Below are 26,769 nucleotides of genomic sequence, written 5' to 3'. Positions count from 1 at the left end.
CTGTGTACCACATCAGAGCAGCATGTACCACAGCAGCATGTACCACAGCAGAGAGGTATGGGCCACAGTGGCATGTACCACATCAACATGTGCCACATCACCATGTACCGTATTAACATGTGCCACATCAACACATATTGTACCATATCACCATGTACCCCATCCATATGTACCATGGTAACATGTACCACAGCAGCATGTACCGCAGCAACGCATGGCAGAGCCTGAGGATGCTACAGCACTTCAACCATCTCAAGCACCACAACGGACCACCACGCACTACTCAGGGGTAGACACACACACACACACACACACACACACACCCCTACATTGACACCTCTGCATCAGAAAAAGAGACACTGTTGCTGTTAGTGTGCGTGTCTTCAAGCCACCCCGTTGGCAGCGATTGACTGAGTGTGATAGGGACGGACGGATCAGAGACTGGAGGGAGGAGGAGAGGGGAAGCCCACGCAGAGAGCTCCAGTGACACAGCATTCTAACAGGAGCCCCCCCCCTCCCCCCCTCCCCCCCCCCCCCTCCTGAGGGTCTCCTTGGAGCTGCCTGAGTGAGCCGCAGTACTTCACTGCACTGTTCCCAGATAGAGTTGCACGCTCGCCTGCTCCCTAGGGGAGGGTGTGAGTGTACACTACTTATATACACTGCGTCCCTAACGCCTGTCACCTGCTCCCTAGGGGAAACGTGGTGTGCCTCTGTGCCCATATTATAAAATTGTGACGTTTGCTTTCGTGTTCTGGATTTATTTTAAGCTGTTCGTGCACACACACACACACACACACACACACACACACACCCCAAAAAATGTTGTTTTTTAAAGCAAGTGCAAGTTTGGTAGCCGAAGTCTATGCCCCTTCGTCGGTGATTGGTCAACAGCACTACTCCTAGTAGGAGTGGGAACAATGGACAGGATTCTTGAATGAATTGTTTGCTGTCATTCAAGGAGAGACTAGTTTTCCATATGCACATTTTTTTTTTTTTTCATTTGAGAAATACAACATCAAAACATCTTAGCTAGATGAAACATTGCAACTAAGACTAAATGTATTACGTAGCGTTCTTGATTAATCTTACGTTAAATGTAGGACTATTTTGAGGAGAAAAAAACCCGTAATACTGCAGTTTCTGGTTTTGTAAGTGAAGGTCTTTGAGGGAGTACGCGAGCGGACGTTACGCTTTGCGCCGCGTTCTGCTAGGAGCAAACAGAGCCTGGTATGTGGACGTCGTAAACCAGAAGGGAAGATGCACGCAGACAGAAGCCTGTTGTTTCGGTGGATCGTGACAGAGAGGAAAACCTCAGAACACCCAGCTAGAGGGGCGGGGAGGGTATGGAGGCCTTCTGTTGCATGACATCGTTTCATTATCTTAACTGTGCTGTATGGAAACAACTACAGCCGCAATGTACGTCAAACAGAGTGGGGCAGGCAACTGGCAAAGGGGACCAGATTAAGCTAAAGTGCTTTTTCACTGCATACATCAAGAGATTAGATGGTTGGCTCTGTCATCTTGAAAAGAGGAGAGGAGAGAAAAGAGAGGAGAGAAAAGTCGAATTTCTGCAAAGAAACCACTACTAAAAAGGACACCAATAAGAAGAAGAGACTTGCTTGGGTCAAGAAACACAAGCAATTTTTTATTATTTTACCTTTATCTAACTAGGCAAGTCAGTTAAGAACAAATTCTTCTTTTCAATGACGGCCTAGGAACAGTGGGTTAACTGCCTGTTCAGGGGCAGAACGACAGATTTGTACCTTGTCAGCTCGGGGGTTTGAACTTGTAACCTTGCGGTTACTTGTCCACCGCTCTAACCACTAGGCTACCCTGCCGCCCCAATGGACATTAGACTGCTGGAAATCTGTCATTTGGTCTGATGAATCCAAATTTGAGATTTTGGGTTCCAACAGCCGTGTCTTTGTGAGACGCAGAGTAGGCGAACGGATGATCTCCGTATGTGTGGTTCCCACCGTGAAGCATGGAGGAGGAGGTGGGATGGTGTGGGGGTGCTTTGCTGGTGACTCATATAGAATTCAAGGCACACTTAACCATTCTGCAGCAATACATCATCCCATCTGGTTTGCTCTTAGTGTGACTTTTATTTTTCAACAAGACAATGACTCAACACACACCTCCAGGCTGTGTAAGGGCTATTTGAACAAGAAGGAGAGTGATGGATTGCTGCATCAGATGACCTGGCCTCCACAATCACCCGACCTCAACCCAATCGAGATAGTTTGGGATGAGTTGGACAGCAGAGTGCTCAGCATATGCGGGAACTCCTTCAAGACTGTTGGAAAAGCATTCCAGGTGACTACCTCATAAAGCTGGTTGAGAGAATGCCAAGAGTGTGCAAAGCTGTCGTCAAGGCAAAGTGTGGCTACTTTGAAGAATCTCATATTTTTTTTTTTTTAACACTTTTTTTGGTTACTACATGGTTCCATATTGTGTTATTTCATAGTTTTGATGTCTTCACTATTATTCTACAATGTAGAAAATAGTACAAATAAAGAAAAACCCTTGAATGAGTCGATGTGGCCAAACGTTTGACTGGTACTGTAGATATCACACACAGGATTATAACCTCCTGTGTCCCTATGTATCATATCTGAGAGGGTTAGAGAGCACATTGGGGTTCTCCTGTCTGGTGGCGTGACTGACCGACTCTCCACACTGTGGCTTAGTGTGTGTGTGTGTGTGTGCGTGCCTCTCTCGGCCTACCCAAAGCAGTCAGACGGTGAGCCCCAGATAGCCTCCTATATCCGGTGTCTCCACAGTTTTATTTTAGGAAAGGAGGCCGGCCATCCATCCATCCATCCACATGGAATGTGTGTGTGTAGCTGTTGACAGTTGCCAGGCTGATATGGTATTATCATTGTCTCTTATGTCTAGCAGGTGGAGGAGGGTTCTCGTTTACAAAACTCCCGCACAGTTACGCAACTACAGCAGAGTCAAGACCACGGGACTTTAGGTGGAGTTGGGATATGCTGGGAGGTCAACTGTAAATGGACCACACAGTGACTCGATACCTCAAATCATCAAAACATTCCTACTAGGAGTCCTCTGAGGAGACAAGTGGTAGATTGGTCATGTCTTCATATGAAAACAGCTCTATAGAGAAGTATTCAAATCTGCAGGCCACCCAATCTATTTCACTTTTTCTAGACGGAAGAAGTGTGTGTTGAGAAGTCGTACCAAAACGGTGACTGCTTTTGAAATGATCACCTATAAAAAATCCCCCACAAGAGGGCGCCGTTTCTAAGATTCTGCTGCTAAGGGTGTATACTTCCTCATATACATGTGTATTCAGAAAGTACACAGACCATGTGACTTCTTCAACTTGGTTACGTTATACAGTCTTATTCTAAAAATGAAGGACAAAGCAAAAACAGGTTTAGAATGTTTTGCTAATTCATTCACAGAGGTGGGTGTGGCCTATGTCATGTGCAGACAGAATATTATATTTTTTTTTTTAAACAGGCATGTTGGAAAGTCACAGCTTCTGCTCAGTTCTTATGGCCCCATGAGGCCTAGGGATGCATTCATTACTGTAACAGTTTGCAATGAAAGCTACACTTTCTATTGGACAAATTCAGGTAGGTCCCGCCGCGTTTCGTTTGATTTCTAGGGAACACACCCCTAGACTATAGATTAGTGATGTCTCGGTTCCCCAGACAACACGTTCAATTGCTACTCCGTCCTCAGGGTGTTTAATGATTGTGAGGACGATGTAGAAATGTGAATTATTTCGGTTCTGTCTGTCATGATGGGGGTGTGTTCACGCTGTGATGGAAAAGAGCCAAATCGGGGACAGGTCTAAGACCGGTGTACTATTGGCTTCTCAACACAGCACATTTTAGTGGGAAGTTAATTGAAACATTGGAAGAATATCCTCCACTTGGTTTAGGGATGTGAAAACGGCTGCAATTTTTTTTGGTTTGTAAGGTGACGATTGTCAGATGCTATATAAATCAATGACATACCGAGAAGCCAATGCCATTATGCAAGTAAGATTTCAAAACAATAAACGTTATCAGGTCTATCAATTTACATCACTGTATCCTTCAGTACTGAAGCATAAATGTGTTGTAGTTGTGTGAGAAACGTCAAGAGGAAGAAGAATAAGTCAGTGAGAGATGAAATGGCAGCTTCCCCCTCTCCCTCCCCATGGCGCTGTCTGATTGGCTCACCATGCTGTCAGTCTGTTGTTCTGCACCAATCATACTGGCTTCTCTCCAGCTCCCTCAGTCTCTCCTCCCCTCTACCGGGCTCCGCTGAGTCAGCGACGTCTCCTGCCAACACACACACACTGTTAAGACATTGATAGGGGAAAAACACACACACACTTAGGGGGGTGTGAGAGTGTGTGTTACAGCCTGGGTAGAGAGAGACACTGCACGACCCATCATTAAAGTTACTAACAGCTCTTTATGTGAGAGTGAAAACGAACATTTGGTCAAATGTGTTAAAGGTGGTAAAAAAAATGTTTTTTTAAATCCCAACTCAATTTTACAGGAAGTAGACTAGAGATCTTTAAAAGCTGCAATATGTAAGTTTTTGGGCGGCCTGATCAAATTCGCATAGAAATGTGAGTTGTAGATCTGTCACTCTCATTGAAAGCAAGTCTAAGAAGCGGTAGATCTGTTCTATGTGCTCCATTTCTACGTTAAAATTTTGTGTCTTTTACTTTTGGTTTTGTACACCAGCTTCAAACAGCTGAAAATACTATATATTTTTTATTTTTTTTTATTTGAAAAGATATTTCACAGCGGTTTGACTCTCTACACATTGCTTGTTTTGTCACATACTGAAATTAAGCAAACTAATTTGAATTTTTTTGCAACCTTCATGTGCTCACGACTCAGCTATGGCATTTAGTATTACATGTGTTTATACTTCACTGGCCTTGAGACATGGCCTTAAGTGGTCAAGACAAACAGAGCTGGCTAAAATGATTGGGCAGAAACAAGACCCCGGGATGTTATCTGCATAGAAAAAGTCTTGGGTGGGCCCATCTAAGCATTTATTTTTTTTAAATACATTCTCAGGATGGAAAAACTCTTTCAGTTTAAAAACCAGATATGAAGTATGTAGAAAAGATAACGTCGACTTACAGTGCATCGACCTACAGTGCAGTCGGAAAAGTATTCAGACCCCTTGACTTTTTCTACATTTTGTTACGTTACAGCCTTATTCTAAAATGGATTTTTCCCCCCTCGTCAATCTTCACACAATACCTAATAACGACAAAGCAAAAACAGGACATTTTTGCAAATCTATTTAAAAAAAAAAAAAAAAAAAATATATATATATATATATATATATATATATATATATATATATATATATATATATATATATATATATATATATATATATATATAAACTTAAGTATCACATTTACATACTTTGTTGAAGCACCTTTGGCAGCGATTACTTCCTCAAGACTTCGATTACAGCCTCAAGCTTGGCACATCTGTATTTGGGGAGTTTCTTCCATTCTTCTCTGTAGATCCTCTCAAGCTCTGTCAGGTTGGATGGGGAGCGTCGCTGCACAGCTATTTTCAGGTCTCTCCAGAGATGTTCGATTGGGTTCAAGTCCGAACTCTGGCTGGGCCACTCAAGGACATTCAGAGACTTGTCCCGAAGCCACTCCTGCATTGTCTGTGTGCTTAGGTTGTTGTCCTGTTGGAAGGTGAACCTTCACCCCAATCTAAAGTCCTGAGCAGGTCATCTCATTTCTCTCTTTACTTTGCTCCGTTCATCTTTCCCCTCAACCTTGACTAGTCTCCCAGTCCCTCCCGCTGATAAACATCCCCACAGCATGATGCTGCCACCGCCACCATGCTTCACCGTAGGGATAATGCCAGGTTTCCTCCAGATGTGATGCTTGGCATTCAGGCAAAAGAGTTCAATGTTGGTTTCATCAGACCAGAGAATCTTGTTTCTAATAGTCTGAGAGTCTTTAGGTGCCTTTTGGCAAACTCCAAGTGGGCTATCATGTCCCTTTTACTGAAGAGTGGCTTCTGTCTGGCCACTCTACCATAAAGGCCTGATTGGTGGAGTGCTGCAGAGATGGTTGTCCTTCTGGAAGGTTCGCTCATCTCCAAAGAGGAACTCTAGAAATCTGTCAGAGTGACCATCGGGTTCTTGGTCACCTTCCTGACAAAGGCCCTTCTCCCCCCATTGCTCAGTTTGGGTGGCTGGCCAGCTCTAGGAAGAGTGGTTTGGTGGTTCCGAACTTCTTCCATTGAAACAGACTCCATGAGGGTGGTATGAGGGCCCGACGTCCACAGGTGGGGGTTGTGCTTACAGCCCAACACCGTTCAGGACGTTTGGCATTTGCCAGAGAACACCAAGATTGGCAAATTCCCCACTGGCGCCCTGTGCTCTTCACAGATGAAAGCAGGTTCACACTGAGCATGTGACAGACGTGACAGTCTGGAGACGCCGTGGAGAACGTTCTGCTGCCTGCAACATCCTCCAGCATGACCGTTTTGGCGGTGGGTCAGTCATGGTGTGGGGTGGCATTTCTCAGCCCTCCATGTGCTCGCCAGAGGTAGCCTGACTGCCATTAGGTAACGAGATGAGATCCTCAGACCCCTTGTGAGACCATACGCTGGTGCGGTTGGCCCTGGGTTCCTCCTAATGCAAGACAATGCTAGACCTCATGTGGCTGGAGTGTGTCAGCAGTTCCTGCAAGAGGAAGGCTTTGATGCTATGGACTGGCCCGCCCGTTCCCCAGACTTGAATCCAATTGAGCACATCTGGGACATCATGTCTCGCTCCATCCACCAACGCCACCACAGACTGTCCAGGAGTTGGCGGATGCTTTAGTCCAGGTCTGGAAGGAGATCCCTCAGGAGACCATCAGCCACCTCATCAGGAGCATGCCCAGGCGTTGTAGGGAGGTCATACAGGCACGTGGAGGCCACACACACTACTGAGCCTCATTTTGACTTGTTTTAAGGACATTACATCAAAGTTGGATCAGCCTGTAGTGTAGTTTTCCACTTTAATTTAGTAGTGTGACTCCAAATCCAGACCTCCATGGGATGATACATTTGATTTCCATTGATAATTTGTGTGATTTTGTTGTCAGCACATTCAACTATGTAAAGAAAAAAGTATTTAATAAGAATATTTCATTCATTCAGATCTAGTTATTTTAGTGTTCCCTTTATTTTTTTGAGCAGTGTACATTTGAACAAATATCTAGAAACCTGTTTTCGCTTTGTCATTATGGGGTATTGTGATGTCATTATGGGGTATTGTGATGTCATTATGGGGTATTGTGATGTCATTATGGGGTATTGTGTGTAGATTGAGGACAGATTTTTAAAAAAAATCAATTTTAGAATAAGGCTGTAACGTAACAAAATGTGGAAAAAGTCAAGGGGTCTGAATACTTTCCAAATGCACCGTATGTATGCATTTTATGATAAATATTCTATAACTAACAATCATTCAAATAAAGGGTAGACAAAACAATTTGAGTATTGATTGTTCTGTTTCAGAATAAGAAGACAGCATTAGCCATGGCAAAATGTGTAGAATTGCACAACATTTCTCTCAGTTCCATGGAAAAATGTGTGTGGAATTCCAGGAAATGTGCTTTAAAACCAATTCTCTCCGCCGCCAAGGCGAGGGCCTCAAATTCTTACCCAGGGCCCAGACCGAATTCAGTCACGCCCAGTGGGCTACCCACGCCCATTCTCCCCCAACACCTAAGCCCCTTTTGAATCCAGAAAAAAAACCTGCACCAATATATATAGCCTAGAGATTAGCCTCTGCAGAGTCCCCAACAACCGGTTGTTCCAGTTCACGTAAAATGGAAAGACACTTCCTTTTTCCTTTTTCCTTTTTTGGACATTCCATCTTAACTCCTCCTCCACATTTACTGGATTGGTCGAATAGTGCAGAAGAGAACAGTACCCCCCCCTCTCCCTCTCAAGACCAGTATGTACTTTCAGGTGTTTCTTTTATACCTGCTACATTAGAACTAGGCCATACCTACAAGAACCCACACATACAGTAGAGATGCTGGTTAAGATGGCTGCCATCAACAGTAGCTTTGACTAAGAAGGTTGTGCTGTCTCATCAGTCAGTCAGTATTCATTTAAAAAAGGCCAGACTGGACTAGTAGACTCCACCAAGACGCACGCGTTCTGAGGCTGCGCTCTCTCTCCCTCCACACGGACCTTGATCCAAGATGACAAGCCTTCTAATTGGATGACTAACAATTTACAGGAAACGGGAAACTCAACATTTCTCAACAGTTGTTACTGGGAACCTTGATCCATGACTGCCTGTGTCTCAACATGGCACCCTGTTCCCTATATAGTGCAATACTTCTGGACCAGACCCAGACAGGTTTGGTTGTTCAGCAACAGAACCAAACATGTGCTCAACTATGAGACGAGAGGTCTCCAAATGTTTATTGAAAACATAAATGCATTTGCACAAAATGAGCACTTGTGGTCCCTCAAATACATGGTTACAGTTGTCGGTTAGCTTGCTAGTGATTCTTTTTGTTGCCATTTTAGTATAAAAATGTGACATCGGTCAAAACAAGACATGGTGTCAACAATAAGATGACACTAGCTGAAACGAGCCACCTACGATTCCCCTCATGGCAGCTTGTCGTCATTGTTGCCAGTTACCTGACCATTCAGAAACATTGTTGCCAGTTACCTGACCATTCAGAAACATTGTTGCCAGTTACCTGACCATTCAGAAACATTGTTGCCAGTTACCTGACCATTCAGAAACATTGTTGCCAGTTACCTGGCCATTCAGAATCCTAAACAACATATGGTATCCAGCCACGTCTATGCACGCTCATCCTTTGTGACGTAGTCAACCAACCCATCTATAGGTATTAGGGAAAAGGTTGTATGGTCAAAGTAGTGCACTATATAGGGAGCAATTTGGAACACAGACACAATAAACACATCCACCCAGCGGTAGGCCAGCCATAGTAAAGACACCCAGCCAGCCTGCCAACGGTAGGCCAGCCATAGTAAAGACACCCAGCCAGCCTGCCAACAGTAGGCCAGCCATAGTAAAGACACCCAGCCAGCCTGCCAACGGTAGGCCAGCCATAGTAAAGACACCCAGTCAGCCTGCCAACGGTAGGCCAGCCATAGTAAAGACACCCAGCCAGCCTGCCAACGGTAGGCCAGCCATAGTAAAGACACCCAGCCAGCCTGCCAACAGTAGGCCAGCCATAGTAAAGACACCCAGCCAGCCTGCCAACGGTAGGCCAGCCATAGTAGACACCCAGCCAGCCTGCCAACGGTAGGCCAACCATAGTAAAGACACCCAGCCAGCCAGCGGTAGGCCAGCCATAGTAAAGACACCCAGCCAGCCAACGGTAGGCCAGCCACAGTAAAGACACCCAGCCACAGTAAACACACCGAGCCAGCCAGTCGTAAGGCCAGCCACAGTAAACACACAGAGCCAGCCAGACGTAAGGCCAGCCACAGTAAACACACCGAGCCAGCCAGTCGTAAGGCCAGCCACAGTAAACACACCGAGCCAGTCATAAGGCCAGCCACAGTAAACACACCGAGCCAGTCGTAAGGCCAGCCACAGTAAACACACCGAGCCAGTCATAAGGCCAGCCACAGTAAACACACCGAGCCAGTCGTAAGGCCAGCCACAGAGAGATGACCGGAGGATATTGACACAGGAAGCAGAGGGAAAATGAATTCCACAAACAGACGGATCCACCAAAGACCACAACAGTCCCCACAGTGGGTGTTCTGGTTGGGGATAACAGCAACTGTTAGCCATAGACATAGTAGTAGATGCCTGGGCTCCAGTGGCAAAGAACTTCAATACTTGGCATTGCTATGATTTATTAGGTTGATTGATCAGAAGATAGACGGAGAGTATAGAGGCCATGTACTGAGGGCCATGAACGAGTGAGTGCTATGATTTATTAGGTTGATTGATCAGAAGATAGACGGAGAGTATAGAGGCCATGTACTGAGGGCCATGAACGAGTGAGTGCTATGAACGAGTGAGTGCTAACAGCTCAATTCTATTAGCCTAGCCTAATTCCTTAACGACTGCTCTGGAGTTCAGCAGAACATGCAGTAGTCCGCGTGTAGAGCAAGTCATTAGTGTTCAGACTGGACATTTTTTATTTAACCTTTATTTAACTAGGCAAGTCAGTTAAGAACCAATTCTTCTTTTCAATGACAGCCTAGGAACAGTGGGTTAAACTGCCTTGTTCAGGGGCAGAACGACAGATTTGTACCTTGTCAGCTTGGGGGTTTGAACTCACAACCTTCCGGTTACTAGTCCAACGCTCTAACCACTAGGCCACCTGCATCACCTATGACAGAATGTCAATCATACAGTAATAAACATATGTCATTGCTTCAAGGTTAATAAAAACAGTTTCCACAGCCCCCCCACCCCCCAAAAAAAATCCAAATTGGCTATATTGTAAAAATTCATAAAAACGTGTAGCTTTTTTAGTCTTTAATGTTAGGTTTAAAATCACTTTATCCAACCACACTGCTAACCTTAAGCCCAACGCTAACACAATAAAGGAGAGAGACTGTAAACATAGGCGTGGTTACTGACAACCTCATTAAGAAAACTTTTATTTTTTTAAATTTGTTTTTAAAAACACACAGAAATACCTACGCCAGAATGACAAACTACATTGTTTATTTGCCTACTACACGTACAGGGTTGGCCGTGAGGAGTGGGCGTACACAAATACCCTTTTTTGTTGTTGTTTTGTTGTTGTTGTTTTGTTTTAAAACACATTGTGCGAGAAACAATATTTAAACCTAACAGGCACCAAGTATAACGGTAAAGCTGCAATATGTCACATTGTTTTGGCGACCTAACCAAATTCATAAAGAAATGTGAGCTATAGATTCGGTTCTATGTCCACGACTTCTATGCTTGTCGTTCTTAAGTTTTGTTTTTGCGTCTTTTACTTTCGGTACACCAGCTTCAAACACAGTATAAAAAAATATATTTTGGGTTATTAAAAATATATTACACAGTGGTTTAAAAATGGTACAATTATTCTCTACAATTCTCTAATAAGTGAACTATTAGATTTTAGTTGTTGAGGCATATCGCATAAGAGCAGTCTGCTTTCCCTCTCTGTCTACAGTAGTAATTAGTCTACTCTGTAGTGGTATTATTACTAGTGGATCGTCCTATTATTAGTCTAAGGCTTCCGACTGCTTCTCACGGAGCAGTACACATGCTCCTCTCACTTCTCTGTAAAGACTGACACACCCCCTTCTGCACACTGCAGACCAAGTCTTCAGACAAACAGAGAAGGAAAAAAATAAAAATAATAATGTTTAAACTACAACAACATAAAATCCGTCATTCTAAAAATCCAGCATTTCTTACCTGAGTGAAGCTGATTAGTAGTGCTTTGTTAAAAAACAAGAATTGTTTGGTTAAACTTCTCTCTCCCCCCTCAACGTAAAGGTGAAGTGAAAGAAGTAGTATGTAGTTCTCAGTCTCCCCAACTCACTCTGGTTGTAATCAGCAGCATGACGTCCCTCCGCTCTCACACCCTCTCTGCGTGCTCCTACTCTCTCTCTCTCTGTACTCTTCTTTCTCCTACTGTCCCTCTCGCTTTCTCCCTCCCTCCCTCCCTCCCTCCATCTCATTCTGACCATGTGAAGGGGTCTTTTCTATAGGTAGGGCCCTTAAGTGTGATTTTGAGAGCAAAAACCTGAAGAAAAAAAATCTAACAAAAACAGAGCAAACTGAATTTGAGAGAAAAAAAATTAAAATAGAAAAAGACAGAACTAGGCATTTTATTTTTTAAAGATTTTTATTGTGCCTGAAATAGGGCACGACCCGTCTCGGTTTCACCAACTACACCATCCTCGACTCCGCCTAAACAAAACCAGTAGCCTATACTGTGTCTCCTTGCTATACAAATCCTAATCTTTGAAGGTAACAACAACAGGACCTTTTCAAGTAACCTTTAGGCCAACAGGATAGCCTAAACTTGGATTTTTTTTTTAAAAACAAGCCAGTATTCACGGACTAGTGACTACTAAATCTGGGGCAAAGGCAGTAGTACGCCTTTCATCCACAAATAATGAAAATGGAGGAATGGAATTCCTAAACATGACTCAACAGCTTATGAGTCTGTGGCATTTTGATTTAGAATGTGTATGCTTATCACTCAGAATTATTATTATTATTTATTTTTTTTACACAAAAGTTAAGGTACTAATCTCTGCTGCTGTTCCAGTTGCCACACCCTCTCTCCTCTGCTGTAAGCAGGTTGCTACATGTCAAACCTCTTGACAGCACTGACAATACAGTACAATTTCACACGCACAGAGCATTTCCCCGACAGCCAACATGACAACAACCAATCACTACGAACACAGGTTTTACTCATCTTACCTTACTACACGGTAAACTCCAACTTGTATAATTGGACTGACAGAACAACATCTCACAAATGACCATTAACCTTGCTGGGAACTCACTATTGAAAGTAGGCAAAGTAAAACAACTCTGCTGTATATATTTTTGCAGGGCTTGCAAACCATTACAGACTACAAAAAGGAAAGCACAGCCGAGAGCTGCCCAGTGACACGAGCCTAGCAGACAAATAACACTGAAACATGCATGAGAGCACCAGCTGTTCCGGAAAACTGTGTGATCACGCTCTCCGCAGCCGATGTGAGTAAGACCTTTAAACAGGTCAACAGGGCCAGACGGATTACCAGGACGTGTACTCAAAAGCATACGCAGACCAACTGGCAAGTGTCTTCACTGACATTTTCAACCTCTCCCTGTCCGAGTGTAATACCAAACATGTTTTAATCAGACCACCAAGTCCCTGTGCCCAAGAACACTAAGGTAACCGGCCTATATGACTACAGACCCGTAGCACTCAGGTCTGTAGCCATGGAGTGTTTTAAAAAGCTGGTCACGGCTCACATCAACATTCTTAAGTTTGCCGATGACACAGCAGTGGGTAGGCCTGATCACCGACGACGACGAGACAGCCTATAGGGAGGAGGTCAGAGACCTGGCCGTGTGGTGCCAGGACAACAACCTCTCCCTCAATGTGATCAAAACAAAGGAAATGATTGTGGACTACAGGAAAAAGAGGACCGAGCATGCCCCCATTCTCATTGACGGGGCTGTAATGGAGCAGGTTGAGAGCTTCAAGTTCCTTGGTGTCCACATCACCAACAAACTAACATGGTCCAAATACACCAAAACAGTCGTGAAGAGGGCACGACAAAGCCTATTCTATAACTCTACCTACATGCACATATTATCTCAATTTCCTCTAACTTGTTCCCAGGCACATTGACTCTGTACCGGTACCCAACCAATATATAGCCTCCACACTGACTCTGTACCGGTACCCCCTGTATATAACCTCCACATTGACTCTGTACCGGTACCCCCTGTATATAACCTCCACATTGACTCTGTACCGGTACCCCCTGTATATAGCCTCCACATTGACTCTGTACCGGTACCCCCTGTATATAGCCTCCACATTGACTCTGTACCGGTACCCCCTGTATATAGCCTCCACATTGACTCTGTACCGGTACCACCCTGTATATAGTCTCCACATTGACTCTGTACCGGTACCCCCTGTATATAGTCTCCACATTGACTCTGTACCAGTACCCCTATATATAGTCTCCACATTGACTCTGTACAGGTACCCCCCTGTATATAACCTCCACATTGACTCTGTACCGGTACCCCCTGTATATAGTCTCCACATTGACTCTGTACCGGTACCACCCTGTATATAGTCTCCACATTGACTCTGTACCGGTACCCCCTGTATATAGTCTCCACATTGACTCTGTACCAGTACCCCTATATATAGTCTCCACATTGACTCTGTACAGGTACCCCCCTGTATATAACCTCCACATTGACTCTGTACAGGTACCCCCCTGTATATAGCCTCCACATTGACTCTGTACCGGTACCCCCTGTATATAGCCTCCACATTGACTCTGTACCGGTACCCCCTGTATATAGCCTCCACATTGACTCTGTACCAGTACCCCCTGTATATAGCCCAGCTATTGTTATTTACTGCTGCTCTTTAATTACGTGTTACTCTTATTTAATTTAAACTGCATTGTTGGTTAGAGACTCGTAAGTAAGCATTTCACTGTAAGGTGAAACCTACACCTGTTGTATTTGGCGCGCGTGACTAATACAATTTGATTTCATAGTTTGATGTCTTCACTATTCTAAAATGTAGAAAATAGTTTTAAAAAGAAAGAAAAACTCCTTGCATGAGTAGGTGTCCAAACTTTTGACTGGTACTGTCACGCATCAATCCCATATTTACCAGGAAACATTTGAAGCAAGTAGTAAGTATTATAGTGTGGTCCCGAAGCAACAATGGTTCAGAACATATGAGTCATGTTACACTGCACTCCAGACAGGGTCTGATGAAACCTCTATCCATGGGACAGACATATACATACATACACATATATATTATTAGACCTATAACGCAGTAACACATTGACGCAAACTCTCCCATCCTTATCCCGCAAAAAAACAAAATGGTGTCAGTGGATAAATGGCCACATCTATATAATTAAAAAAAGACCAACTAGCTTTGGATTGTGTTATAAATGCCAGTGAAATAACCTTCTGGGGAACCTACTCCAAAAACAAGGAGCCCAGGGAATATATTGTCAACATTAGCAGAAAGATTGGGTTACTGTACCTTCATACAAACAAGCATCCTGACCCCAAGAAAATCTACACAAGACTTGTTTTGTTTTATTTTCCACAGGGAGTTTTCCGAAAGAATCAATTCAGTGGCTGATGAATCACCCGAAATAGTCAGAGCGGACTTGGGGGCTTACAATAACGCTCCATTGATAAAATATATATAAATCAATCAAATCTGTTGCATAATCCTTCTGAAACAACAGTAGCAACAATTTTGTTACCACCATAGACAATGTGACAAAATAAAAAAATATATATATTATCATCATCACGTGACAGTTGGAAATGTATGCTACACAGAGAATGTGTAATGTTTAATGTTCATTTTGATTGTTTATTTCACTTTATATATTATCTACCTCACTTGCTTTGGCAATGTTAACACATGTTTCCTATGCCAATAAAGCCCCTTGAATTGAATGGAGACAAAAACCACTCATCCACTTCTCTGCTGTTGTGGGATTTACCCCGGCCTAGAAACTACTTTCTGTCATTAAAACTGTTCAACGGGTCAGACTAACATTCGCACTTCTTCATTTACAGGAAAACAGAACAAGTTGGTTTCACTTCTAAATCTGAAGTAGGCCATGTGTAAATAAGCATGAATCTTCATGCATATTATTCTGGGATCGGTCCTTCAAGAGCTCAACCAACAGTATTTCACGTAAACAATATTTTTTGTCCAGTCACACTCACAGCAGCCCTGTCATCACACATCAACACCCAGGTCAAAGTTCACCATGCACTGATAACAGTCAGAAATGGCAATGTTTTTGAGCACTTATGTAGCTAGTTCAGTCCTGTCCAGCACAAGATATACGCCTGGGAAGGAGGAATGGAATCTCTCTGAGCCCAAACAAATACATGTGCTTGTCGAAGGGCAGAGTGGTGGGCAGAACGGTGGGCAGAACGGTGGGCAGAACGGTGGGCAGAACGGTGGGTGGGCAGAGCGGTGGGTGGGCAGAGCGGTGGGTGGGCAGAGCGGTGGGCAGAGCGGTGGGCGGGCAGAACGGTGGGCAGAGCGGTGGGTGGGCAGAACGGTGGGCAGAGCGGTGGGCAGAGCGGTGGGCGGGCAGAACGGTGGGTGGGCAGAGCGGTGGGTGGGCAGAGCGGTGGGTGGGCAGAGCGGTGGGTGGGCAGAACGGTGGGCAGAGCGGTGGGCGGGCAGAGCGGTGGGCAGAGCGGTGGGTGGGCAGAGCGGTGGGCGGGCAGAGCGGTGGGCAGAGCGGTGGGTGGGCAGAACGGTGGGCAGAGCGGTGGGTGGGCAGAGCGGTGGGCAGAGCGGTGGGTGGGCAGAGCGGTGGGGGAAATATTCAAAAAGACAGTGATACAAGTAGTAAAACAATTAGTAAACCTATACAGTTCTCCCACGCCAGTATTATTGAAAACATTATTTAAAGCTGCCCTTTAGTCTCATACATTCACACAAGCTAGTTAAACTCGTAACATCTTCAACCATGTGTAGTTAACTAGTGATTATGTTAAGATTGATCGTTTTTTATAAGATAAGTTTAATGCTAGCTAGCAACTTACATTGGCTCCTTGCTGCACTCGTGTAACAGGTGGTCAGCCTGCCACGCAGTTTCCTTGTGGAGTGCAATGTAATCGGCCATAATCGGCATCCAAAAATGCTGATTACCGATTGTTTTGAAAACTTGAAATCGCCCTAATTAATCGGCCAAGCTCTAATTTTAAATTGGCTAGCCTGAAATGTTGAGAGAACGAAAATCACATTTTCTATAGTAGCTAGCCACCCACCCACCCACCTCTTGTCATGGCAACAGCCAAGAGAATGTCATGTGAACTCTAACCATCAGCATTTTTGGATGCCGATTATGGCCGATTACATTGCACTCCACAAGGAAACTGCGTGGCAGGCTGACCACCTGTTACACGAGTGCAGCAAGGAGCCAATGTAAGTTGCTAGCTAGCATTAAACTTATCTTATAAAAAACGATCAATCTTAACATAATCACTAGTTAACTACACATGGTTGATGATATTACTAGTTTAACTAGCTTGTCCTGCATTGCATATAATCAATGCGGTGCCTGCTAACATATCATCGAATCACAGCCTACTTCGCCAAACGGGTGATGATTTAACAAGCAAATTCGCGAAAAAAAAGCACTGTCGTTGCACCAATGTACCTAACCATAAACATCAATGCCTTTCTTAAAATCAATACACAAGTATATTAAACCTGTATATTTGGTTAAAAGAAATTCATGTTAGCAGGCAATATTAACTAGGGAAATTGTGTCACTTCTCTTCCGTTCTGTGCAACAGAGTCAGGGTATATGCAGCAGTTTGGGCCGCCTGGCTCGTTGCGTACTGTGTGAAGACCATTTCTCCCTAACAAAAGACCGTAATTAATTTTCCAGAATTATGACATAACATTGAAGGTTGTACAATGTAACAGCAATATTTAGACTTAGGGTTGCCAGCCGTTTAACAAAATGCGGAATGGTTCCGTATTTCACTGAAAGAATAAACGTCTTGTTTTCAAAATTATAGTTTCCGGATTTTACCATATTAATGACCAAAGGCTCGTATTTCTGTGTTTATTATATTATAATTAAGTCTATGATTTGATAGAGCAGTTTGACTGAGCAGTGGTAGGCAGCAACAGGCTCGTAAGCATTCATTCACACTTTACTGCATTTGCAATGCTTGAAGCACAGCGCTGTTTATGACTTCAAGCCTATCAACTCCCGAGATTAGGCTGGCAATGCTATAGTGCCTATAAGAACATCCAATAGTCAAGGGTAAATGAAATACAAATGGTATAGAGAGAAATAGTCCTATAATTCCTATAATAACTACAACCTAAATCTTCGTACCTGGGAATATTGAAGACTCATGTTAAAAGGAACCACCAGCTTTCATATGTTCTCATGTTCTGAGCAAGGAACTTAAACGTTAGCTTTTTTACATGGCACATATTGCACTTTTACTTTCTTCTCCAACACTTTGTTTTTGCATTATTTAAACCAAATTGAACATGTTTCATTATTTATGTATTATATTAAGTTAAAATTAAAGTGTTCATTCAGTATTGTTGTAATTGTCATTATTATAAATATTATACTCATTTATTTTTTACCCCCTTTTCGTGGTATCTTGTCTCATCGCTACAACTCCCGTACGGGCTCGGGAGAGACGAAGGTCGAGAGCCATGCGTCCTCCGAAACACAACCCAACCAAGCCGCACTGCTTCTTAACACACTGCCGCACTGCGCCCGGCACGCTAGTGCGCGATGAGACAAGGATATCCCTACCGGCCAAACCCTCCCTAACCCGGACGATGCTAGGCCAATTGTGCCCATTCTCATTGACGGGGCTGTAATGGAGGTTGAGAGCTTCAAGTTCCTTGGTGTCCACATCACCAACAAACTAACATGGTCCAAATACACCAAAACAGTCGTGAAGAGGGCACGACAAAGCCTATTCCCCCTCAGGAGACTGAAAAGATTTGACATGGGTCATCAGATCCTCAAAAGGTTCTACAGCTGCACCGTCGAGAGCATCCTAGGTTGCATCACTGGTTGCATCACTGCCTGGTATGCCAACTGCTCGGCCTTCTGCCCGCAAGGCACTACAGAGGGTAGTGCGTATGGCCCAGTACATCACTGGGGCCAAGCATCCTTCCATCCAGGACCTCTATACCAGCCGGTGTCAGAGGAAGACCCTAAAAATTGTCAGTCTATGACTAGCCACCTTAGTCAGACTGTTCTCTCTGCTACCGCACGGCAAGCGGCACCCAAGCGCCAAGTCTGGGTCCAAGAAGCTTCTAAACAGAATCTACCCTCAAGCCATAAGACTCCTGAACATCTAATCAAATGGCTATTTGCACCCCCTCCACCCCCTCTCTTACACCACTGATACTCTGTTGTTATCATCTATGCATAGTCACTTTAACAACTCTACCTGCGTCGCCCCATGGACCTCCCAGTCGCGACAGAGCCTGGGTGCGAACCCAGAGTCTATGGTGGCACAGCTAGCACTGCGATGCAGTGCCCTAGACCACTGCGCCACCCGGTAGGCAAATATTATATAAATGTACTTTTTAAAAATTGTATTATATTTAAAAAAAAAATATATGAATAAAAAATATTTTAAATAACATTTTTAAATTCAGCCAATTAATCATTATCAGGTTTTTTGTGGTCCTACAATAATCGGTATCGATGTTGAAAAATCATAAAATCGGTCGACCTCCATTTAAAATAGCTTGAAAACATGTCTATGGGCTATTCAAAGAGTAGTGTGACCTGTAACAGGATCAGAGCCATCAATAAAGCACTGCATAACACAGCAGGTATGTTGTATACCACACGAGGGAAAGAGGCCCGGGGCTACACATGGAAGGGTGGAGAAGTGGGCACGACTCGCACGTATGACACCAGGTAACTGCCAAAATAAAGGAAACTCCAACATAAAGTAGTCTTTATAGGGAGTTGGGCAACCACGAGTCAGAACATGCCCCTTGAAATAGATTCAACAACTGTATGGAACTCTATCGAAGGGCTGTGACACCATTCTTCCATAATTTGTTGTCTTGTTGACAGTGGTGAGGAAAATGCTGTCTCAGGCGCTGCTCCAGAATCTCCCATAAGTGTTCAATTGGGTTGAGCTCTGGTGACTGAGACGGCCATGGCATATGGCTTACATCGCTTTCATGCTCATCAAACAATTCAGTGACCACTTGTGCCCTGTGGATGGGGCCATTGTCGCTTTATGGGGGGGGGGGGGGGGGGGGGATAGCCATGGTATCCAAAAGAATGCCCTGCCCAGCATTTTTTTATACATGACCCTAAGCATGATGGGATGTTAATTGCCTAATTAACTCAGGAACCACACCTGTGTAGAAGGACTTGCTTTCAATATTCTTTGTATCCCTCATTTACTGGAAATGGTTCCTTTATTTTGGAAGTTACCTGAGGTGCGTTCATTACAGAAACCCTTTAAGAACCAGAATGGAAGTAGAGCAAAAAACAAAATTTCTATTGGACTGCTGGCAGAAGAAATATGCCCAGAGAAGCAGGAGATTGAACTTCACACAACTTTATAGACTTGTCCCCGTTAGTTAACACTATCAACATTTCCCTTTACTGTGGGAATTGTGATCGAATCAATGCAATATTAGCAACTTTCAATTAAACATTCAGAGACAAAAACAAACTATGGTTTGTTTTGTTTCCTTTCAAAATAAATCAACATTTCCTGTCTGTTTCTCCTCACTTTGAAAACATCTACAGTCCTATTGATCTGATTGGTTACTAATAATATCATTTAAAATCCCTCAAATTGTGTCCCATATGTGTTTAGACACGGTGACAAGTACGCAAGAGATTTTGTTGGACGCAGAATGCATCCGATTAGGATTCTATCGCATTGACAGCCTGTACTCTACACAAACTGGAGCGCCATAACCAATCAGAGCTCTACATGTGTTTATATCCTTCGCTAGTTAGTGAGTTATTAGCCCAGTTATAGATAATTTGTAGTTATCTATAACTGGGGGAGTGATTGCTTTCTGGAAGATCACAAAACGTGTGCATTTCTACACATCTTTGAAAAGTGAGTCAGGTAAAAGAGATTTTTTTGTCTTAAAGGGGTAGTGTTGTATTTTGAGACATACTTGAATAAGCTAAATAGCCAATGAGCACAGGGTAGCATAATTTGTCATATTCTCTCTAATAAATGGTATGGGAATAATGATACGTAAAAATGTTTTAAGTGGTTTCTTGCATCAAAACGTTCAGTCACATCCTTGTCTGAAGAACAAGTGGATAAACAAGTTAAATGTCAAGGCCTGCATGAAAAGTCTCATGGAATGTAGGCCTACATTGGGGCGGCTCCCTGCCGCCCCAATAAAAAAGGTGTACTCAAAAATTCCCCAAATAACTGATGAATTTACGAACGTGCAACACCCGTTGAATATGACCACCGTCAGCAAAATATTATAATATATTTGCCAGCAGCACAGTCAGTCACTGGCGCTCTTGACAACATTAAAAACAGCCTAACCAGCTCTGCTAGGGTCAGAGACATGTGTTCTCTCATTCGTGTCTGACCCAAATAATTATCTAAACTTTTTCGCTAAACAGTAGAAAGCAGATGATTCAGTCGATTTTCCCATTGGTCCTAGACTATGGCAACATATGAACGCAGCGGTCACTTATTTAAAGCTGTTAAAAGCAGTTTATCATAGCGCATTGCGGCGCATGTTCTGCGCATGTGACAAATAAAATGTGATTTGATTTATTTTATTATGGGCAAAAATTTTGTACTCATCACTGCATGCTCTACCAGAAAGTTGGTTGGCCCTCTTTCACGTAGGTTGATGCATTGCTGATCTCATTTATAAAATAAAAGGTGTTAAAGTAGCTTGCAAGTTAGGCAACTTAAGCCAGTTAACTTGGGTGCTTGGAAACAGACATGAGGACAAAACGCTCGGATCAACCCTCGTCCTCCGCCAAAGCATCCAGGATGCGCTCTGAACGACCCGAGGGCGAAATGGTCTGAATTTTAAAAAGACAACATTTGACAACTCTGTGAATTAACGAGCGACCCAGAGAGCGCACTCATGACACACTGGAGATAATTTACGAACACACCCTTTGATAGGATCAGAGTAGCTTGGTACTACAAAGCATATAAAAACACGCTAAAACAGTACCGTTTGACAGATAAAATAGCGAGTTCACTAATGTATGTAGAGAACCAAACAGGTGCAACAAGACGGAAATGTTGAAAACTAGGAGCTGGCTTTCCTTAGTCCAGGTTCGACGAGCTTAACGTTAGTGAGAGTGGTGATGCCCCATCAAACACACCGGCTACTAGGAGGGGGAGGCGGTTCGAGGTCTACTGGACTGGTCTAGCTAAGCACACTGGCAAATGTCAAAATATTGGTAAGGAACAGTATATCTCTCAGTAGCCGTGCAACACAATACACACTTTTTTTTTTAAATTGACATGTTGGTTTATTTTTAAAAATACAATCGGGATAGCTACTCACTCAGAAAGAATCAGCTGATACAACGGTGACTCAGTAGACTACACGACTTCCGCATTCACGAGCGATGACCTATGCTTCGACCAATCAGCAAACGTAAAGCATGCATTTAAACCAATGGTGAGAGAGAAACCATACCAATAACTGCGGAATAGCCAATGAAAGTTTATGACAGGTAAAAGCGCGGTTGTGTAGCCGCGTCAATGGCGTGCACACACCCACACCAAAGCCAATCAAGACAGATCGGTGCCTCTAGAATGGGTGGATTCGATTAGGATATGGTCCGTGATATGAACGGGCAAAAGCGGTGGTGAGGTAGGAGTGCCTGTCTAAAATGGAACCGTGATCTACGCCACTTAATCATTAGTCAACATGGTGCATCGCCCAGAAACATACATCTATTTTCCATAAAATATATGTAATAATTTTCTAACTAATTTTACATTGGGAAGGCAGATTAAGCAATAATTGTTGCATGTGAAAATACACAATCCTACTCATTACTCCGCGTGCTTAATTACATCACTTTTGTTTTGAGCAGACTTCACCGTGGGCATTGAACGGGGCACCTGGCTCATGCCCGGGATACAGCCCGATTCCCAAGACGAATGCATTCAACTTTCACCTGGGACAAAACAAGTTCCACCCGGGAATACGGGGCAGATTAATCGAATTCCCTCAATGTTGCTGGCAATCGCGCGGCATCAGAGGCGGCAGTGCCTGTGGGCGGTATTCTAGTGAAATGAGGGACCAATAGAAAATCACAGCGCGGCACAAACTGATCACATGCTCTGGCGCGTCATCGGGAACTGTGTTAAAGCGGTCGTGACTCAATTTGAAATCTATTGCGTCTGAAACGTTCGTGCTCTTAGCTGAGCTGAGTATTGCAATCTCCAGGTGCGTAATGATCCCTACAAATATACGGGAGAACAAAGCACAGGTTAAAGAATTTTCCTGAAACAGCTTTTTCCCCCTGCAAATCTAGAGCCATAATCATTGTGCTTAATTCTATGCATTTCTAAGCATACATGTTGAGCTGTCTTTATCCTCTAGACTGTTTTTTTTTTTTTACGAAATATACTTCTCTGCATCTCTGCTAAAAATCTGTCTAGAATATTGAAAGGAATGAGTGTTATTCAGGACATTTAGTTATTGCTTGCTTTTCTAAAATCTACCAAACTTGCCAGCAGGCATGCCAGCTAACATAGTTAGACAAGCTAGCTATTCTACCTTGATTGATAGCCTGACATAGTCGTTTTGATTTTGGAAGATAGGTATCCAATCTAGGCTAGCTAAAGCCAACTTTATAACATTTCTATGTGGCTCTGTTACAGAGAAACAGTATCATTATTATTTTCAAAGGGACATCTGAGGGGGCACGTACCACTGTGTCCCCATATGGGCATGACACCAGGGGCTTGGAATGTTACTGAGTAAGGGAAAGGCAATCAATCGCATGGTTGTGGTCACTGATAAGGGTGGAGAGCTGTTCATTCGGCTCTCCTATCTAAAGAGCCCCTTTTTAGATTTTCTCATTTCATTTATTGTTGTTAGGTTCTAAACAAACAAGAGTTTAAAAACTACCGGACAACTAGGAAAAGTTCAAACCAAGTTTAGTCACCCAATGGGTCAGACAGCGAAACAGACAATGACATGTTCGCATCAGCACAAGTATATACCCACCCCCCCCCCCCCCTTTATGTGCAGTCTCCTTTTCTCTAAACATTACATATTTGTTGCTAGGCAGGAAGTTAAGTGATGTGGGTAATACACTGTTCCTTCTCCCTTAATGTGACCTGACCTCGGTACCCATTCCTCACTAATCCACAACTCTCCACCCTTATCAATGACCGCAACCCTGTGATTGCCTTTTCCCTTACTCAGTAACATTCCAAGTCCCTGGCTCATATCCAACCTTAATTTACTCCACCATATGCTTTCCTCCTACAGATAGACATTAACGTCTGGTGTAGCAAATATTTCAAACTACAGCCAAACAACTGAAACCAGACTGTGAACCTTCTCCTTTCCATAGGATACCTGATGTCTAACAATACCATGTTCTGACAGAATGTAAACATTCTGCATTCCCCTCTCTCCCTCAGTGACTTGATAAAGGATATTTAAATTTTATAAGTCAGAGCCCATCATTGTCGAGTTCAAGGTCAGGTAGTCTAGTGGTTAGAGCGTTGGATCAGTAACCGAAAGGTTGCTGAATCAAATCCCCGAGCTGACAAGGTAAAAATCTGTTATTCTGCCCCTGAATGAGGCAGTTAACCCATTGTTCCCTGGTAGGCCGTCATTGTAAATAAGAGTTTATTCTGAACTGACTTGCCTAGTTAAATAAAAATATGAGATAACAAAAGAGGAACATCAGAGAGAGAGACTGAAACTACAACAAATCAATCATTAAAGGCCCAAATGCAGTCAAAAATGAGATTTTCTGAGGTTTTGTATATACACACTGAACAAAAATATAAACGCAACATGTAAAGTTTTGGTCCCATGAGCTGAAATAAAAGATCCCAGACATTTTCCATGTGCACAAAAAGCTTGCTTCTCTCAAATGTTATGCACATATTTGTTTACATCTCTGTTAGTGAGCATTTCTCCTTTACCAAGATAATCCATCCACCTGACAGGTGTGGTATATCAAGAAGCTGTTTAAACAGTATGATCATTACACAGATGCACCTTGGGCTTTTTTTATTTTTTTTATTTCACCTTCATTGAACCAGGTAGGCCAGTTGAGAACAAGTTCTCATTTACAACTGCAACCTGGCCAAGATAAAGCAAAGCAGTGTGACACAGACAACAACACAAAGTTACATATGGAATAAACAAACATACAGTCAATAATACAATAGAAAAAGTCTATATACAGTGTTTGCAGATGAGGTAGGATAAGGGAGGTAAGGCAATACATAGGCCATAGTGGTGAAATAATTACAATATAGCAATTAAACAATGGAGTGATAGATGTGCAGAAGATGAATGTGCAAGTAGAGATACTGAGGTGCAAAAGAGCAAAATAAATCCAATAAATAACAGTATGGGGATGAGGTAGTTGGATAGGCTATTTACAGATGGGCTATGTACAGGTGCAGTGATCTGTGGCCTGCTCTGACAGCTGGTGCTTAAAGTTAGTGAGGGAGATATGAGTCTCCAGCATCAGTGATTTTTGCAGTTCGTACCAGTCATTGGCAGCAGAGAACTGGAAGGAAAGGCGGCCAAAGGAGGAATTGGCTTTGGGGGTGACCAGAGAAATATACCTGCTGGAGTGCTGGGTGATGCTATGGTGACCAGTGAGCTGAGATAAGGCGGGGCTTTACCTAGCAAAGACTCATAGATGACTTGGAGCCAGTGGGTATGGCGACGAATATGAAGCGAGGGCCAGCCAACGAGAGCATACAGGTCACAGTGGTGGGTAGTATATGGGGCTTGGGTGACAAAACGGATGGCGCTGTGATAGACTGCACCCAATTTGCTGAGTAGAGTGTTGGAGGCACTGGGGACAACAAAATGTGCAGTTTTGTCACACAACACAATGCCACAGATGTCTCAAGTTTTGAGGGAGCATTCAATTGTCATGCTGACTGCAGGAATGTCCACCAGAGCTTTTGACAGAGAATATAATGTTAATTTCTCTACCATAAGCCGCCTCCAACATTGTTTTAGAGAATTTGGCAGTACGTCCAACCGGCCTCACAACCACAGAACACGTGTATGGCGGTTTGCTGACTTCAACATTGTGAACAGAGTTCCCCGTGGTGGCGGTGGGGTCATGGTATGAGTCGGCATAAGCTACGGATAACGAACACAATTGCATTTTACAGATGACAATTTGAATGCACAGAGAAACCGTGACAAGATCCTGAGTGTCCATTGTCGTTCCATTAATCTGTCTCCATCACCTCATGTTTCAGCAGGATAATGCCCAGCCGCATGTCGCAAGGATCTGTAGACAATTCCTAGAAGCTGAAAATGTGTTCTTCCACGGTCTGCATACTGACCAGACATGTCCCCCATTGAGCATGTTTGGGATGCTCTGGAACGACGTGTACGACAGCGTGTTCCAGTTCCTGCTAATATCCAGCAACATCGCACAGCCATTGAAGAGGAGTGGGACCACATTCCACAGGCCAACAACCAACAGCCTGATCAACTCTATGCGAAAGGAGATGTGTCACACTGCATGAGGCAAAATGGTGGTGTCAGCAGATATGGAGATACCTAGTCAATTGTTCAACTGAAATGTATCAGGGAGGCTGGCCGTATCCACATCCACGGCATCAGCACCCAGGGAGTAGTGGGTTAACTGCCTTGCTCAGGGGAACAGTGGGTTAACTGCCTTGCTCAGGGGCAGAATGACAGATTTTTACTTTGTCAGCTCGGGGATTCTATCCAGCAACCTTTCGGTTACTGGCCCAAAACCCCACCCATCAGGCTAGATGCTGACTGGTTCTCTTACCATCAGGCTAGATGTTGACTGGTTCTCTTACCATCAGGCTAGATACTGACTGGTTCTCTTACCATCAGGCTACATGCTGACTGGTTCTCTTACCATCAGGCTAGATGCTGACTGGTTCTCTTACCATCAGGCTAGATACTGACTGGTTCTCTTACCATCAGGCTAGATACTGACTGGTTCTCTTAAAAAACGGACGATTCTGTGCTTCCAACTTTGTAGCAACAGTTTGGGGAAGTCCCTTTCCTGCTTCAGCATGACAATATCCCCGTACACAAAGTGAGGTCCATACAGAAATGGTTTGTCGAGATCAGTGTGTAAGAACTTGACTGGCCTGTACAGAGTTCTGACCTCAACCCCATCGAACACCTTTGGGATTAATTGGAACGCCGACTGTGAGCCAGGTCTAATCGCCCAACATCAATGCCCGACCTCACTAATGCTCTTGTGGCTGAATGGATACAAGTCCCCACAGCAATGTTCCAGCATCTAGTGGAAAGCCTTCCCAGAAGAGTGGAGGCTGTAT

The 26,769-nt window shown here is 43.7% G+C and overlaps 1 protein-coding gene across 4 annotated transcripts in view; it reads right to left on the bottom strand.

Annotated features, from left to right (window-relative positions):
- Positions 1–21,902, bottom strand: part of LOC109873355 (myotubularin-related protein 4) — an 87,387-nt gene extending 65,485 nt beyond the window's left edge. The window contains exons 1-2 of one of the 4 annotated variants that reach the window (XM_031808632.1): positions 21,779–21,902; positions 4,197–4,298 (exon numbers count right to left, since the gene is read on the bottom strand). In XM_031808632.1, the coding sequence (XP_031664492.1) occupies positions 4,197–4,229 (33 nt within the window). In that variant the 5' untranslated portion in view covers positions 4,230–4,298; positions 21,779–21,902. The other 3 variants (XM_031808634.1, XM_031808633.1, XM_031808636.1) reach the window with 3 other exon arrangements.
- Positions 21,903–26,769: the final 4,867 nt, after the last annotated feature.

This window comes from Oncorhynchus kisutch, linkage group LG28 (assembly GCF_002021735.2).
Source record: "Oncorhynchus kisutch isolate 150728-3 linkage group LG28, Okis_V2, whole genome shotgun sequence".
In the NCBI taxonomy this organism is placed as follows: domain Eukaryota; kingdom Metazoa; phylum Chordata; class Actinopteri; order Salmoniformes; family Salmonidae; genus Oncorhynchus; species Oncorhynchus kisutch.
This window is presented reverse-complemented; position numbering and strand designations above follow the sequence as displayed.